This window comes from Lathamus discolor, chromosome 10 (assembly GCF_037157495.1).
Source record: "Lathamus discolor isolate bLatDis1 chromosome 10, bLatDis1.hap1, whole genome shotgun sequence".
Classification (NCBI taxonomy): domain Eukaryota; kingdom Metazoa; phylum Chordata; class Aves; order Psittaciformes; family Psittacidae; genus Lathamus; species Lathamus discolor.
In genome coordinates, this window is record NC_088893.1 from 13,336,555 (window position 1) to 13,353,513 (window position 16,959).

The window sequence follows — 16,959 nt, forward strand, 5'->3', positions numbered from 1 at the left end:
TCATCAGTGCTCACTTCTCTCTCTTTTCCTTTTTCCATCTCATCCAGAATACTGGTGTCAGGACAGCTGGAGCAGTGAATATCTTGAAGCCAGGCTCCAGTGGGCACTCGTGAAGCACACTGTTCCTGGCTGGCTCCAACTTTCACAGGCGACTGGATGGCCTTCATCACCCAAAAAACCATTCACGGCCACAGGCAGGGTCTTGGCTCCTCTCCTCCAGCCTCCTCTGTTTCCTATGTGACTCAACAAGCAGCAGTCAGGCTTGGCAGGAGTGCCCCCAGGAACTGCACTGGTACGTGCCAAGCTGAACTCAACCCTCTCTGCTGATAGCCTTTTCCATATAGGAATGACTTATTTCTACGGTATTTAAATATTACTGTGCAATATCCAGTGCCGGCATGGAGCGATTTCACGTGTTTCTAATCAGTTATTTAAGTCTTACCAGGGAGGACAACCTCTGAGTGCAGGTGCTGGCCTTGATGGACTTTCACGTAAGACCCAGCCCTGTTGGCTTCCTCAGCCCATCCACGCAGCTGCAGGAGCATAGGTTGGTGCTATACAGAAAAACCACTGCCTCCTGGGAGAGCAGAAGGCAGCTGTTGAAACTTTCTTTGGCTTATTCTCAGTTTACAGTGGGTGGCAAATGAGGCCACAACAGGGAGCAAACCATGAAAATATTCCCGGTTAAAGTAATTTGTGGGTCACAATGGATTTTGATTAGCTTTAAGAGTGGATTATTTTCCCCATATAACCATCTTCAGCAAGAGCGCTGCAACCTGCCTGTTCTCCAGCACTCGATTGTCTTGCCTCAGTGCTGTACGACAGGAAAGCATCCCCAGTGCATCCCGTGTGCTCTCATCCGTGGCACTGGGACACAGTCAAGGTACGACAGGGAAACTCTGGCAAGAGCAAATAGCCAGAAGGAAGCTCAGCAAAACCCAGCGCTGAAACCTTCTCTCCAACATGCGGTACCATGGATCAGTGACATATTTGCACGTGTCTCCTCAGGCTTCAGCCTGTGCTGAGCAGTAGCTCAGCATGGGCTGGCTGCTACCCATACCAGTGAGAAACCTACCTTCAAATTGCCCAGGTGGTAAACCAACATGAGTATTACTGCAACACATGGTGCTTTTGCAGGGCAGCTCATTTACTCCGGGTTTTTTCTCCAGTATGTGGATGAAGAGAGCTGCCTGTGTGCACTTTAAGCAGCTGATGGTTCTGACCCTGAGGACCCTCCCTTATGACTTCCTTCATTTTTTTATATCCCAACAGTTTGGGCTGTTTTACATTGTTTTTTCCTCAGAATTTTAAAAAGACCTTTAGTTATGCAAGATTTTTTCCTTTTTCGTTTTTTTTTTTTTTTTTTTTTTTGTTCCTTGAAATGATTTCCTTGGAGAACACAGGGAATGCTGGAGCTATGGTTACAACAGTTCTGTTGTGTCTGACTTATTATGGACAAATCCTCAGTGATTGCTGCTGCGCATGTGAGAAACTGTATTGTTGGCATAAAGAAAAGTCTTGTCTGATGGTTCTTTCCCAAAAGTTCTTCCCAAAGATTGAAAAAGACCCAAAATACAACAAAACAGATAAGCCCCAAGCACTCATTAAATGTGCAGTTATATGTAGCAGTTAAACGACTTAAATCATACTAGGTTTTGCAACTTCACTACCTCTTTCTCCACAAGGAAACAGTACATAGGGTCTGTCTTGAATTTCTCATCAATTCTTCCTTGTCTTGACCATTTTGGACCTTTTGTTACCTTCTATATGCCTGGAACAAAAACCATCCTAAAATACTCACAAAATAAGGGATGGCAAGTGAAAAGACATCAGCTTTCTAATCTTTTAATGTCTTTTTCGGTAGTTGGAATATATTACATATAAACAACCTATCATCAAACAACCCCCAGATTTGCTGTTTCTTGGGGCGCAGCTAATGTTGCTATGTAATGGTGTGTTTTACTGCTCACAGGTGGAGCAGTAGGCTGTATGTACCCTGTAGTAGTACAGCTTCAACCACAAGAACTTGACCTTGTACCTGAGCCGTCACTGAAGACAGCAGCAGACTTCTGCTGCAATCTGTGATCTTTACCAAATGGCCACCAAACAAAATCACTGTTTTCATTGTATTTTATGTGATCACAAAGCCCATGGGCACAGAAAGCTCAGAGAACAACTGCATGTGCCCAAATTCTAATGGAAAACCTTACTGCTGGAATGCCATAAAGCCTCCAAAAGGCAGTTTTAAGTACATCCTTTTAAGTTTTCATATATGTGCAAGTTGAGTGAATGAGAACGGGGGAACTGCGGGAGGAGTAAAGATGGTGAAACCTTGGGAGAACACATACCAAAATACATCTCATTTTCTCCTGTGTCCACATATTAATGGTTTACAATAATGTTCTCTATGCAAATACTTGAAGAATGCAATTCATTGTGCCTTTTGCTGGTTTTAATAAATTTGTCAGTTGTCATTAGCAAGTGTGTGTCATTAATCAGTGTGCCATTTCATTACCTCGATTCACACCTTCATTTTACATATGGCATTTTTTCCACAGATGGCAGATAGCAGGAGAGGTGACTTTTATGAAATGCAGCTCACAAGGTAATGCACCCACCTTGGTGAGTCCCGGTTACAGGCTTTTTCTAAGGTTAGATGCACGAAGCATTACACCAATTATGATGTCAAAAAGAACCTCGAGAGAGTTACTTGGATTATTTTCTGCTACCAAACGAGGGCGCTGCTGGTTTATTCTCTGCCCAGACTGCTCTTCCTGCTGTACCCAGCTGTACCTCAGCCTGTTTATCTTTTAGGGCCTCACCAATAAGATCAGACAAATCACGAAAAACTTTCAGATTCACCTGCAAGAGTGGTTTGTTCGGGTTTGGTTTTTTTTTTTGCTGGTTTTTTTTTTTTTCTGTTTTTTTTTTTTTTTTTAGAAAAAGCCTTTATTTTGTTTTCCACATTCCAAAAAAATAGAATTGAAATGTTATTACAACAAGAGACTGCATATTCCCACCCCCTAAACCCATGTTGCATTTGCTCAGTGATGCCCAGGCCCAGGTATAATCAGGTCAGCATCTCAGACAGCATCAGTGGTCCAGGGCTAACCCAGCCAGAGCTGCCTCTGGATCAAGCCAGCCTGGCAAAGCCAGCTCAGACTTTGCTGCTCCCTGTTTGGGATTTACTGCGAGAAAATGGGCTCCAATCTCCATTTGCAGCAGGATGGGAAAAACTTTTAAGTGCAGCAATGCCTTCCTTTTTCACCTTCCAGATTAAAATGTTATGTCTCCCATTTCTTCATCATCACCACTGACAGAAATCCAAGGGGCTTTTGAAGGTGACAAAGAGTCCAGGTAACATCCATGCTGTATTGAGAAAGGTGGAGAGGAGTGAACACGACCACTCTGGAGTAAACTGCATCCCTACAGCTCTGCAGAGCATCATCCACTTACGTCTGTTTGTCTTTTAACATAGAGTTCATACCTCCCTTTAAACAACAAAAATGCTTTTGAGTTTAAATGATAGCAGGAAATGTCATGGGGCTCCAAGAGCTGGGAGGCTCTCCAAGGTCAAGACATTTCCTAAGAAAAAAAGTACTGAAAAGTTACAGCCATTTGCTCTTTCAGCCTGAAAAGATTTTGACAGGCCACAAAGTCTTGCAGACAGTGCCAGTGTTTCTCCTGCCATGGAGTTCACCTTGCCAGAGCTCCCAGCCTGAGCAGGGGCTGTCCCTCGCTAAGTGAGATCTAGATCAGGGCCAGTGGCTTCACCAATCACATCAGCATGGCCTGGGCACCATTGCTGCTAAGGAAAAAGCCCAAATAAACAAATCACTATGTAAAGCTAAGTAACACTAGCTAGTTACTAACCAGTGCTGCAGGGAAACTCCTGCATCGCTCAAAAAACAAAAGCTGAAAAAGATTTCTTTGCCATGGTCCTATAAAATCATTCTATGGGTCCTGTCACTGAGCCTGAGTGAATGCCTGCTCCAAAATTCACCGTGTTTTGCCCATATTCACCAATATTCTTGTCCCATATTTGCAGAGCAAGTAATTAAATAAGGATAAGCAGAGTTTAAATAAATGTGCACCACTCAGTCCTTGTCTCTTACCTGTCAGAGATACTGGTGTGTATTTTGGAGTTCATGCAAGTGCCTAGAAAGAGGGAAAAAAAGACAAAAAAACACTAATCAGTGGTTTAGTCAGGGCCTGGAAATAAACATATCAACGGCCACCCGGAGAAGGAGTGCAAGAGTAAATGTTAGAGTTCCCTGCCAAGAGTAAGAGATGGGGAGGGTCCTCAGAGATCATATTTCAAGAGGATTTTCATTTTCAGTGGCTGCATGTATTAAAGCCCAGTAAGGACTAAACCTGTTCCTTGCTGCCACACCATTACAAAGGTCCAATCCAAAAGCCCAGAGAAAGACTTGGTTTGACTCTACCAAGCTTTGGATAAGACACTGTTGGTTTTATTTTCTGCTTTTCCTTTTTTAAACTGCTCACTAGCATGTGGAATATTGACATCAGCCCATTCACCCAACCTCCAGACCCTCACATATAACACATTAGGTGTAGATCATGAATACTTTGGGTTTATCCTCTGGAGCGATGCTGGAGTTGTCCACCTCTATCAGGATGTTCTTGTCATCTCGGGTGACTGGCGCTTCCTGTCCACTCTGGAGGACCTGTGGTAGATTCCCTAAACTGACATCCATGTCTTTGAAGGCATGGAGTAAAAACACCCCCAAAATGATGGTAAGGAAGCCACAAACTGTCCCAATGATGTCAACAACAGTCATGGTGACCCACTCCTTAAAGAGGATGACGGAAGTTGTGATGACGATGGTGGTGAACAGGACGTAGTAGATGGGAAACACCAAAGATGTATTGAAAATGTCTAGAGACTTATTGAGGTAGTTAATTTGTGTAGTGATGGATGCCACCAGCGTGACGACTAGGATCCACGTCAATGGGTGCTGCAGCACAGGCTGGCCAGCAAAGAAGCCCTTAATGGCAATTCCCAGGCCCTTGACTGAGGACACGGAGAAGGCACCAATAACAGAACAGATGGTGAGGTAGATGAGGATGTTGCTCTGGCCGTAGCGGGGTGCGAAGTAGAAGATCAGGAGGAGGCAGACAGCCAAGAGGATTGCAGCGTAAGCAAGGAAACCTGGAAGAGGAAGAGAAGTAACTCAAAACTGAGCAGTGGACATGGGGAGCAGTGCATGCTGCCCAGCCCCAAGAGAGAACACAACCTCCTGCATACCTGGTTCTTTCAGCTTAGAAGACATTTCATCCAGAGTGGTGACCTCCTCATCCTCTGGGGCATGTATCACCATCACAGTGCTGCCCACGAGGCTCAGCATGCAGCCCAGCTTTCCCAGCATGTTGAGCCGTTCTCCAAGCAAATATGAAGATAGGATGGCACTGCACGGGGCAGAAAAATATCAGCAGGTCCTTTAAAGTCCTTTACAGAAGGAACAGCAGCTAAAATAAGGTAAAGAATGCCTTCATGTGATATAAGAACATAAATTTAGAGTGAATTTGTTGGATCCCAGTGTGTTATTACACAATCACATTGCATCTACTGACAGCTGAACCCGCAGAGACGCAGGTGTGATCTCCAGCTCACAGCTCATGTGTCAGCAAGGTGAGGAAAATGCTGAATGCATTAGCACACCCTCAGGAATATTTTCAAGGTCTACAGATTCACTTAGGAGCTGTTGGCCCTTACTAAGCCTTTAGAGCCCAAGGAAATGACTTCTGAGAAAAACAGAGAGAAAAAAACACAACCAAACAACAAAAGAGTTACATCAGTTGCAACTAAATTGTCAGAACTATTAAGGCCCAGAGAAGCTCTGAATGTACAGGGGGTACGGATATATCTGCAGAAATATATAGTTGTTGTCCATAAAAATTTGGGACAAGACACCAGAACAGCCATAGCTCTCAGTTTGCTTCTGCATTTCACAATAACAGACTTTCTATAGAGCCTTCTGTACCTGGAGTTGTGTATTTTGATATGAATCTCCTTCTTAAAAATAAATAAAATAGGGTTTCAGCCCTTTTAACAACAGACAGAAATACAAATACATAACATTAAAGCACCCTAAAAGCCTAGGACATAAAGGGCAAATGACAGAGTTTAAATACAAGCCTGACATTTTTGACCCTTTTAGATTTTCGTGCTGTTCACTATGAGAACGAAACAAAACAAACAAACAAAACTTCAAATTGGTAAAAGAACTGTAATAAAGAAGAAAATAACACTGACATTTGCAATAATTTTTGTCCCCAAAGGCATGCTACTTAATTCATCACTTTCCAAACGATCCCCCAAAAGGACAACATCTAGATATCACTGGCCGTTTTTTCCTTTAGGCAGAATAAATCAGATTCCTCTCACTTCAAGTCTTTCTATCTTCCAAGACAAACAAATAAACAAAAAGGCAAACTGCAAACTACAGACACATAAATCACCTTATGAGAACGCTCAGAGCCCCCAGAGGCGTCACAATCGTTGCAGGAGCAAAGGCATAGGCAGCAAAGTTGGCAGCTTCCCCTCCACCCACTACACAAACACAAGAAAAATAAATAGCAGTGGGTTACAGCAGGCTTTCTGTGTTTTCTCTTTGGGGCTTGCAAACTAGTAAAACATCAGTTAGAGAGTGGTATTTTTTACACGGGATTCCCTGCTGCTGCTAAATAGGGCCAGATAATGGGTGCAAATCTACTACAGATTAATACAAGGAAAGAAGCATCCCTAAAGCCCAGCACTACATGGAGGAAGGCTGTGGGTGCCAGGGCTTGGCCTTGTCACAGCTGATCCATATGAACTCATTAACACAGGCAGCTGCAGTGTGTCTGGGTGGTTAATGAAGGGTGGGCACTTGCGGGAGCTCCAGTGCTGGGTGGCAGCTCCTCACCTACAAAATGTCTCTCCAGGGGCTTGTGGTGTTGCTCTTTGGCAGAGATGTCCTTGTTCCTGGAGCAGTGAGTAGTGTGTGCTTGCTTATGGGTTATGCTGTGGTGGTTGTGCAGCAGGAGCTGTAAGGGCAGAGCAAGGTGGGGGTACTTGGAGCTGCTGCAGGGGTAAGAGCCAAAAAAGACTGCTCTGAAAGACTCTCTTGTAAAACCTGCTGCTCTCTAAATGGCTGTGATTCCATTTGCAAGATACTGTAATGTACAGTATCAAAAAAGGTTTGAAGGCTGGCTTTAAGAGAAAACAAGCTTTCCTCAAGAATGGAACTGCTACCAACACCTCCTTCTTATCACTCCTGTGCAGCAGCAGTAACCCTTCCCAGAGGCCCCAGGCATGCATGGGAGGTTGTTTGCCCTGTGCCTGGTATGCAGGCAGACCATCCAACTACCTTATTAAAGCCTGGCTTTTCATGCATTTGATCTGGTAAAACTGAGCTATCAAGTCCTACCAGCCCTGTAGGAAGATGGGAGATTCTGTGTGGCTCACTGCTTTACTTGAGTAGCCTCTGCTACGGATGGGGGAACTTGCCAGGAACAATGATTTGAGCCACTAGATGCTGGGCTCATTCCATACCTGATTCACAGGGACAGACACACTGGAAAAGCTGAAAACCCAGGGAAGCAGCTTCTACTTACTGGTTAACAAGCCAGCCCACCAGAGCCAGTCCTTTAGGTAGCCATGGCCTCCATCTCCTGGGGAAGCAAAGCATACAGACATGCAGGAGTCAGCCACTGCGTTCTTCAGAGCAAGAGATGAGAAACAGCCTTTTGTAGAGGTATAAATTGCAAGAGGAAGAATGTGACAAAGAAAGCTTCCTGGAAGGACACAATATGCAGAGATGTTGTCCTATATGGAAATTATGTTGAATCAAGGGATTAGCAGAAGCTGGCACTTAGGGCTGGACAACACAAATACAATAAAAGCAGTGGTTTAATCCTGGGTGGCAGTGGGAATGACACCTATTGCCCCAAAGGTTATGGGCCTGGGAGGCAGCCTGCCCTGCTGCAGCAAGGGGCTCGGGGCTGCCCTTCAGCCCTAGGAGCTGTGGTCATCCTCACCGATGCATCAGGATGCATCGGCCTCTCTATGCATCAATAAACACCCCAGCTGAGCTCCCATAGACTGGTTATGTCTTGTCTGGCATGTTCCACTTGCTTATTCCCTATGCATCATCCTGGAGCAGAGGGATGAAGGATGGCAGGGGCTACTCTGTGCTGGGTACCCTCCACCCCAAAGACTGCTCGCTGGCACACTGCCAGCTGCATCCTGCCTGTGACGAGCCTGTGCTTTGCCTCATGTCGCACTGCCTCACTGTGGAGTTTCACGTATGGACACTAAGGTAAGGCAATGAGTTTTTCCAAGCCTTGTTTTCTAATTCAAGTGAGGGCTATAGCTATGAAGGATGAAGAGAGGAAAAGGTGGCTGGTTGCTCTGTGCAGGCATGTGGTGCCACAGTTTGTGTTGCTGTATGGTTGTGGTGAACACTCCCTGTGTCCTGTACCAGTGGTCAGCTGCTCCATTTGTACACTGCCATGTATCATAGTTGTATCATAGGGCCTCAGCCTGAACTGTCAGAAATCCTAATGTTAACTTCATGTGCATCATTATGTGACTGAGCATTTCTGAAAAATGACTGCTGGCATTGGAACAACTAAATGGAAGAAAATGTGCATATAAATGAAGAATGGACATACTGTGCTGGGAACTAACCCAGCTCTGGTCTTGACCCACGCGTTGTTAGATGTAAGGAGCTTGAGTTTGCTGTAACCTTGATTTTGCTGGGTCAGAGAGAGCCTATGTTCTTGCTAAGTCTGATCTGACTGGTCAGTAACAGCAGTGCTTGACCTGCCTTGGAGAAAAGTGATGTGCTCAGATAGCACGGGTGAAACACTGGGACTGAGAGATAAAAGGACAAGACAGGAAAAGGGGGAATGAAGAGGCAGACATGAATTGTTCGGGACATGTGGAAAAATCTTTTGCTTGAATTCAGCCTCTTGTTTCTCAACAAGTTCAAATGTGATGCTTTGGTGTGCCTTAAAAAAACAGTGATTTATTTGCTGTTGGGGGTTTTTGTTTGGCTGGGTTTGTTTCTCAAGAACTGTTACTGTCAGCTATGGTTTTATGTCATGAATCTCTAATTCTTGGTTAAACATCCTGAAAAATAGGGAGGGGTTTGCCCTTGTTTTACTCACTTGGCTCTGTTGTGAGAGGAGTTCATGGAGGTAAAGAGAGGCATTTTCTACAGTCAAAACAATAGTGGTATTTCATTGTGCAGATATAATGCCAAAAAGCAAACCTTTCTGAGGTTAGCAGTTGCATGTGGCCAGTGTAATGGCAGAGAATGGAGATGGACCTGAGCCTGGCCTACAGCTCAGGTGCTGTTGGTAGCATTGCTGGTTGACTCTGGATTCGACCCGTGCCTCTCTGTCTCCATTTGGGAACAGTGATATTTACTTCCTTTGTAAAATGAATTAAGAATTGTTCCCAGGCCAGAACTGGGCAGCAGTAGTATTTTAATTATCGTTATTTTGTTTTGTAGTTATGCAAGTAGGTCAGTGCCAGGTAGGGCTGAAGCTGCTGCTAGAGTGCATGTTTACAGTGCTGATGGGATGTCAATTCCACAGTGCAATTCTGCTGTAGGCAGTGCTGCTCCACCATTTCCCATCCACATACATGTGCACATAAACACACACCTCTCCCTGAGAGCTTGGTGCTGGAGGAAAGTTATCCACGTTGTTGAGCAACACAGCTTGGAAGTATTCTTCCTGAAGACCACAAGCAGAGTTCACACAGATTGCAGGCATGCAGTCTTGCATTAATGAATGGCTTTTGCTAATGCAATTAAAGCACATGGGGCCTCATCCTTGTCTCAGTAACTTAATGGTAAAGCTGCCTAGTGCGTCAGTAAGGGCAAGAGTGGGATCATGGAGCTGTGCTGTTCTGCTGTTTGGCATGGTGATGACTCGTACCTTTTTGCAAAGGGGCCCATTTCAGAGAGCTTACACACGGATTCATCACACACAGCCCAGCTGTGATGGACATGTATTATTCCTCTTATCACACAGTGCATGTGCCTTGCTATCTGCAGTGCAAGGCAGGGGAATGCTGCTTTTAGCTCAGCCATTCCAGTGCAGGGCTTTGTAAATTAGCTCCTCTGCTCCAGCAGAGTGTTGATATCTAGGTCTTGGAAAAATACATCCACAAAAGGTCTTATTTACATTGCTTATGGAAGCTGATGTGTATCCAGAGGTGTTGCCTTGCTTTATGAGTGCTGGAGTTCTGGGAACAGGTGGCTCTCCCCCTTCTTACCCCCACAAAAGCCATACCTGCCCTGGTGCCTCCCTTCTCCACCAGCCGCAGCAGCCCCTTCTTCTTGAGGATGACACTACTTCCAATGAGGAAGCTGGAGAAGACAGCCAAGCCCAGGCCAATGTAGAATCCATAACTGGTTTCTAGCCGAGTTACCCAGGAGTTATCCGAAGTCCCATTGTCCCAGACAGGGTCAGCATTGCCGATCACTTGGCACACAACCCGGTGGGAAAGGCACGAAAGGGTGAGCAGAGACCCTGTGCAGATAAAAGAGCAAATTATTGATATGACTACCAACAGTCCCTCTATTGTCCTTTGGACTCATTCAGATGTCCCTCTGAGCAGCCACCCATGCTCTCACCCTATGGGCACACATCCACCAGCTCCCAGGACACCTCTTTAACTGCACATGGAAATAGCAAGGTGTTGAGTGATGGATTTATGGTGTTCAAGCAGCTCATTGACACCGAATACGCGTGCCAGTCTAGAAAAGTGGCACAAGTTTCTGAACTGGAATGTGAAAGCCACAGGGATCACTATAATAAAGAAATTTGAATTTCCAAATATTTATGCCAGAGTCTCTGCACCAAACTCCAATGCCATGGGTTTGAGCTATGCCTTATCAACACTCAACCTTGTTAATTCAAAGGCTTTTGTGCTTTCCAGCCAACTAATCCTTGCATCTGCCAGCATGTCAGCTTTGGGTTTGATGTGGAGTGATGCCAGTACTTTGTAACTGTGCATCTGTTCCAGCTCTGTGCTCTGAGCAGTGCCATGGGATCGCTTGTAAAATAACAGGCTTGTCCTGGTTCAGACTTTAATCTCTGTTGTCTCTACTGTCTAAGGGTTTTATTTTACCTGTTTGCAGAGTTCCTGAGTGCCCGGCAAGCCCTGCCAGTGCGGAAGGACTGAAAGCAGGCAGTTTCCTGCTGTTAACACCAGCAGCAGTAACCCCCTGTGTCTCTAGCCAAGGTGTGTTTCTGCGTGTAGGAGGGAAAATTGCAGTTATTCCTACCCTCACACCCCTACCACACCCAGCACATCTTTCTATTGCAATCTTCTCTCTGTGTGTAGTAAAGGCAGTGTGACCAACTGTGGGGAATGGAGCAGCCAGGTGGAGTGTCACGAAAGTCCCTTTGTAGGAAAACACTGTAATCTTCTATCTAAACTCAAAGGAATTACAGAGCAAGTATTTCTGCCGTGTAGTTCAATGGCTGAACTGCTCATGGTCCTGTTGGCAGCCCCAGATTTTCCTGAAGTGACTGGCTAGTGCTCCTATCACTGCACCCTCAGTCTCTGGCATGTGTGGCTGAGGATTTAGATCTGAAACTGGATCCAAACTTTTTCTAATGGAAAAAAATCCAGTGACTTTCTAGATGAGTTTCCAAAGATTCCTTAATAGGGTTCTTTAAGAGAGAGATATCCTTGATTGTGGAAGTATTTCCTGGGAAACAGGGGGACATCTTGCCTCCTCGGTAGGGTAAAAGCCTCCACAACGTGCGACTAGGTACATACATAAGGCGGTCGGATGGGGCTATTGCCAAATGAATCGGGTAATCTTTTAAGGGAGAAAAACTAAAACCCTGGGTCCTCTGCGTCTGCTCTAAGGCTGACAGCGCTTGCTGCTGGCAGCGCAGCTGCGTGTGGCTTGCGCATGAAGTGAGTTTTCCCGGTCCTATACAGACCTCGGGAAAAGAGCCCCAAAGTCCATAAAACCAAAGCAGTGGCAGAGAACAGCCCCGAAGCCAGGGACGGTAATACCGGGGAACCGGGGCTCCCGCTACCGCCCCGGGGCTCGCCCGCTCCCCCCGCGCTGCCCCGGCCCGGGGCGCACCCACCGTTGCTGCAGCTGCTGTTCGCCTCCAGAGGCTCCATCTCCGTGCTCCGGAAGGCTCAGAGCATCGCGGCGGCGCGGGCAGGAGCCGGGGCTGGGCCGGGCCGGGCTGGGCCGGGCCGGGCTGGGCCGGGCCGGGCTGCCCGCTCACCTGCCCGCACACCGGCCCGCCCGGCTCCGCCTCCTCCGAGACGGGACGGGGTTGGCTCGGTGCAGAGGGTGCCGGGCAAGCCCCGCACCCTCCCCTGGGCGGAGACCTCTGGCCCCGCTGCAGGAGGCTGAGCGGGTGGTAGGATGGGATGCGAGCCCAGCTGCAGGGGTTCAGCTGCAGGACGTGGGGTGCACACCGAGTGGCTTGTGTGTGTTGCAGAGCTGTGGAGTTCATACGTGCACGGAGTATGGTGGAACAGGGAAGTAATCATGAGACATTGTTTGGGCATTTTGTTTGAAATTGTTTAAACGTGAGAAAAAACGAGAGGGTAAATCTAGATTAGATACAAGGAAGAAATTCTTCACTATGAGGGTGCTGAGGCGCTGGCACAGGGTGCCCAGAGAAGCTGTGGCTGCCCCATCCCTGGCAGTGTTCAAGGCCAGGTTGGACACAGGGGCTTGGAGCAAGCTGCTCTAGTGGAAGGTGTCCCTGCCCGTTGTCAGAGGGGTTGAAAGTAAATGATCTTTAAGGTTCTTCCAACCCAAACTGTTCTATGATTCTATAAATTAAATCCTATACTCCTGGACAGATCTCCTCTTACCTAAAAGTGACTGTAACTGCAGTTAATATAACAAGGAAACATTTCATAAAGTGTCTTGTTGCTTCAAACTTTGGTATTTATTTTTCTCCACTTAGTACTATGGCTGTGTACAGTAGGTTGTAGGACTGAAGGAGGAAGCTGGGGCCTAAGAAACATGCAGGGGTCTAGGGAAGATGGCTATATCCTGATGGAAGTTTGCTGGTGGGTGCAGGGTTCCCTACACTGGGTACTCACTAGGTAAAGGCATGTTCTCCGCTGAAGGTCTGGCCAAATTTCTCTAATGGACTTTCCTGACCTTTGAGTTGTAATGGGAAAGGCCTGGCTCCAGGCAAAGGTGCATTTGTAAAAGCAGTATCAACAGAAGATGAGTGTGTAATGACAAGGGCACTCTTACGTTGTGCAGTGTTGTGCAAAAGGAGATCAGAGGTGCACAAACCACCAGCAGCAGCAGCTGTGATTTAAGGCTTAGCTGCCTCCATGATGAATCCCAGCCATGTGCTCCTCCATCACTTACGTTCATTTTATACCCTTCTACTTCTGACTGTTCAGTTGGTGGGTCTCACCCATCATGACCGCATGGTTCAGCTGGTACTATAGACTGGGGGCTGTGTCTCCCCCATCAACCTGCCATCCCATGCAGCCGAAGCCTCTCTCGCTAATACTAGTGTGACTATTTGGAGCATGCTGCACGCCGTGTGTTTTGCCTTCATCCCCACCCTCCTCTGCCGAGTCCTCCCTTCCTGTGTTTGTGCCTGGTGTTCCTGTGTATGTAGAAACCTATTGCCAGTACAAAAGCCCTTTCGTTGCAGCAGGAGCCATTAGCCAGATTCAGATGGTAGGTCAGCAGAGATAAGTAAAACCAATAGCTTTTCTTCAGCAAACCCAAATTTATAGGCAGAAAAGGTATCTGTCATAAAGGCGGAATAAAGATGTAAGATCTGCAGGATCTGAACCTGTCTGAAAATCAGGTTTTTCTTTTTTTCTCCCTTTAAAATATACCTGTTACTACGGAAATTGCCCTTAGACCATCAAGCTGCTGTATTGCCAGCACTGCGCGGCTCCTTCACTCAGTGCCTGATCCTATCTCTGTACAACTGTTTTCTCCAGCAAATGTAACGTTCAAGTGTTTTGTGAGTCATTTGACTTTAATGGGGTCTGTTCATCAGCCACAGACCTGTGGGTCACTGGCTGGGAGAGGCTGTGTCAGCCAAATCCTACGTCCTTTCCTTTGTCATAGGGCACTTGATAATCAATCCAGATCGTGTGGTAGCAGGTTTTGATGTAGGAAATGAAATGTGTGCTGATTTATCAGTGATCTGGGAGCCACTTCTGCTGTTATATATTACGCAGGCAAAAGGCACCCTGGGAGAGACAGTGATGACGGCTCAGCTTATTTAGTAAATTTACTGGCTGATGCTGGGTAAGAGCTATTGATGCAATGTGTCACTATGAGGTTGATTGCAGAAAGTGAGCTGATGGCTGAGATGGACAACAGTTTGCTGTGCTCGCAGTGCTGCCTGCCTGTGGCTGGCTGGGTCTGGGGGAATTCGTGTCTTGTGTTCCCTCACAGGCTGCTCTACCTTGTGTTCAGGTGTTGTCCCCTTTGCTGGACTTTCTTCAGCACCTTGAGGTCTTGCTTTCAGCTGGAGAGTCAGTTAAACTGTGTCCAAAATGATGTGGGTGAATGTTGTTGACACCTGTGCAAAATGCAGTTGCCCATTGCGCACAAAGATGTGTTAAGGAGGGAGCAAATTTGTATGAAACAGATCTGGGCTTGAAATAATCCTTTATGTCATGGTGCAACCTGATAAATTACTGCCACAAAAGAGGAGGTGATGCCGTCAAAAGCAAAAGGACTTTGGGCCACAGCTTTACCTTCCCCCGTCAGCTTGATTTCCTAAAGGAGAAGGCTGATGTGACCACATATATGTGTACCCCTTCTTCATCCCCAAATATATTTGACCCCGTGGGCCACTTTTTGTTAGATTTGACAGGGGAGAGATCTCCATGGGAAGCTGTTGATCGGCTCTGGGAAGAGGAGACATGACAGGGAGGAGGTTCCAGCAGCAGGCAACTCTGCAGTGTGAGCATCTCACGCATCAGGGAAGGAAGGCGCCCAGTTGTCACCACTGTGCGAGAAGCTTCAGTCAGATCCTGCCATCGCCCATGGGACACGAGTGTGTCATGGATTTGTTTCTCTCTGGTGCAGGGGTGTGGTATATAAAATCAAGTCCCAGGAGCTGCATTTGGTGGATTTAGCAAGGCTGTGTATGGGGAGTTAAAAACCAGGTAGGATTAGCATGGAATTGCGTGCTATGCTTAGTCAAGGGCAAGTTGAGACTGATAACAATAAACCAGGGATGCAACCAAAGCCTCTTTTTTTATTGCTTCATATCCTCATTTTAATGGGAAGGCTGTAATTAAGGGAATTCAACTCCAAGCTATGACCTCACTGGTTGATACTCGCATCAGATGTTCCCTTAAAAATAGTTCATCAGAAATCAGATTCTTCCCTAGCAGCTCATCTTCTAACAATGCAGCTCTTCCTGAAATACTGGTTTCCAAGCCAAAAACACTTGACTGGGTACAGCAAGGCAGCTTTGCATGCAAATAACCTCTTTGGCAACATCAAAAGGCTTTGTTTCTTCTGCTCTTCTCTGCTCATTTCTTCTGGTCTGGAAAAAATGATGGAAAAATACTGGATACGAATTGTCCTGCTGTACAGATAATGGTGGAAGTATCCAGCTAACAGGCGGTGGAGACTTTTGTCCTTTGATGTCTGCTAGGTATGGTGTCTGTGGAAACTTTCAGGACATGGTTGCAGTATTCTGCTATGGCTGTGTGTAGTTTGAGAACTTAAAGGAGTTGTTTGCTGCTTCAAAGCAGGAGTAAATTCTCTTTCTGACAATGACCTGGTAGTGTAAGGAACAAGGGAATTGCCGGGTGTTCAGAAGATTGCAGCACTGCATGAAAGGATGCTCAAAGCTTGAAAGACTGGACTTTGTTGGGCAGGCAGCTGTTAATTCAGCCTATCCCAAAGTAACCATGTCTGCAGCAGCTGAGGCTGTCATTGTGCACCATAAGAATTTAGACAGCACCACAGTCACACACATGGTGTGTTCCCAGCCCTTGCTGTTCTGCCCTCCTTGTGCCAGTGCACATACCTGTGGGTCTGTGCTGTGGGGCAGCTGACTGATCCAGGGTCATTAGACCATAAAACACACCCCAGTTAGTTTCTCCCAGGGTTGTTGAATATTTTATCCAGATCAGTTCAGTGATAAAAGTCACTGGCTCTATAAACCATCTATGTTGGCTATGTGGTAGGTTGATGATGGATAGGAGGTGGGTGCTCAGTGGGCAGTCGGAGGCCTTAAGGCATGAAAGCAGCGGTGGGTGCCACAAGATGAAGACATATGTAATCAGCAGATTGTTTGTTTGCAGACCTCTTATCTTCTGGGTGTTTGCATCAGAACTCTTAAATCAAGCAAAACTAGGAATGAAAGGCACTTCTGGCTTGCAGAAGGGGGTCACAGAAAGGATTACTTTATTATGCTTTTGAAAGACTAAAGCAATTGCTAATGAACTGTTCTTCACATTGGTGAAGTGCCGTTTAATCTGAAGATGTAAATATATTTAGAAACATTAGGAAGAAGAAAGATGTGGGCCTGTATCTTTGATGCTGGTCCCCAAGGGTTGGTTGTCAAAAATGCAGTCTTGGACCCTGATATTCAAAGCAAATATTGCTACTGGCTCCAGGTGAGACCATGCAGCATGTGGCTCTTCTTACGGTGATGTCTCTGAGACAGCAGCTGAAATCAGTTAAAAAGGAGGAAAAAAAGAAATCTCGATGGAGGAAAGTAAGAAGACCCAACAACCTGCCTGCTATCAGTGGCTGAATCAGGAAGAAATTCCCACTCTCCTCTCTGCCATTCCCCATTGCAGAACCATGTTGAAATCAGTAAACATTGATCAGCTTTCAGCCCTTGGGCAACACAGTCCTCCACAGCAGCATTTTCACACAGAGCTGCAGGCACATCAGGTGTGCTGTGAATTAAAGGACACCAGAAAGATCAACAAAG

At 46.3% G+C, this 16,959-nt stretch overlaps 2 protein-coding genes across 3 annotated transcripts in view; one reads left to right on the forward strand and one right to left on the reverse strand.

Annotated features, from left to right (window-relative positions):
• ADAM19 (ADAM metallopeptidase domain 19) overlaps window positions 1-2,481 on the forward strand; it is a 32,110-nt gene extending 29,629 nt beyond the window's left edge. The window contains exon 23 of the mRNA XM_065690597.1: window positions 48-2,481. Within this exon, the coding sequence (XP_065546669.1) occupies window positions 48-113 (66 nt within the window). The 3' untranslated portion in view covers window positions 114-2,481. The remainder of the gene's footprint in view (window positions 1-47) is intronic.
• Window positions 2,431-12,337, reverse strand: NIPAL4 (NIPA like domain containing 4). Of its 2 annotated transcripts, XM_065690599.1 has the most exons (8): window positions 12,133-12,234; window positions 10,312-10,551; window positions 7,621-7,677; window positions 6,484-6,574; window positions 5,270-5,430; window positions 4,590-5,173; window positions 4,116-4,158; window positions 2,431-3,369 (listed from the first exon to the last, which is right to left on the reverse strand). In XM_065690599.1, the coding sequence occupies exons 1-7, from the start codon at window positions 12,167-12,169 to the stop codon at window positions 4,147-4,149; spliced, it is 1,182 nt and encodes a 393-aa protein (XP_065546671.1). In that variant the 5' UTR covers window positions 12,170-12,234; the 3' UTR covers window positions 2,431-3,369; window positions 4,116-4,146. The 2 variants fall into 2 exon arrangements, with proteins under 2 accessions (XP_065546671.1, XP_065546670.1); XM_065690598.1 differs by lacking the exons at window positions 2,431-3,369; window positions 4,116-4,158 and adding an exon at window positions 12,250-12,337 and having other exon boundaries at window positions 4,196-5,173; window positions 12,133-12,219.
• Window positions 12,338-16,959: the final 4,622 nt, after the last annotated feature.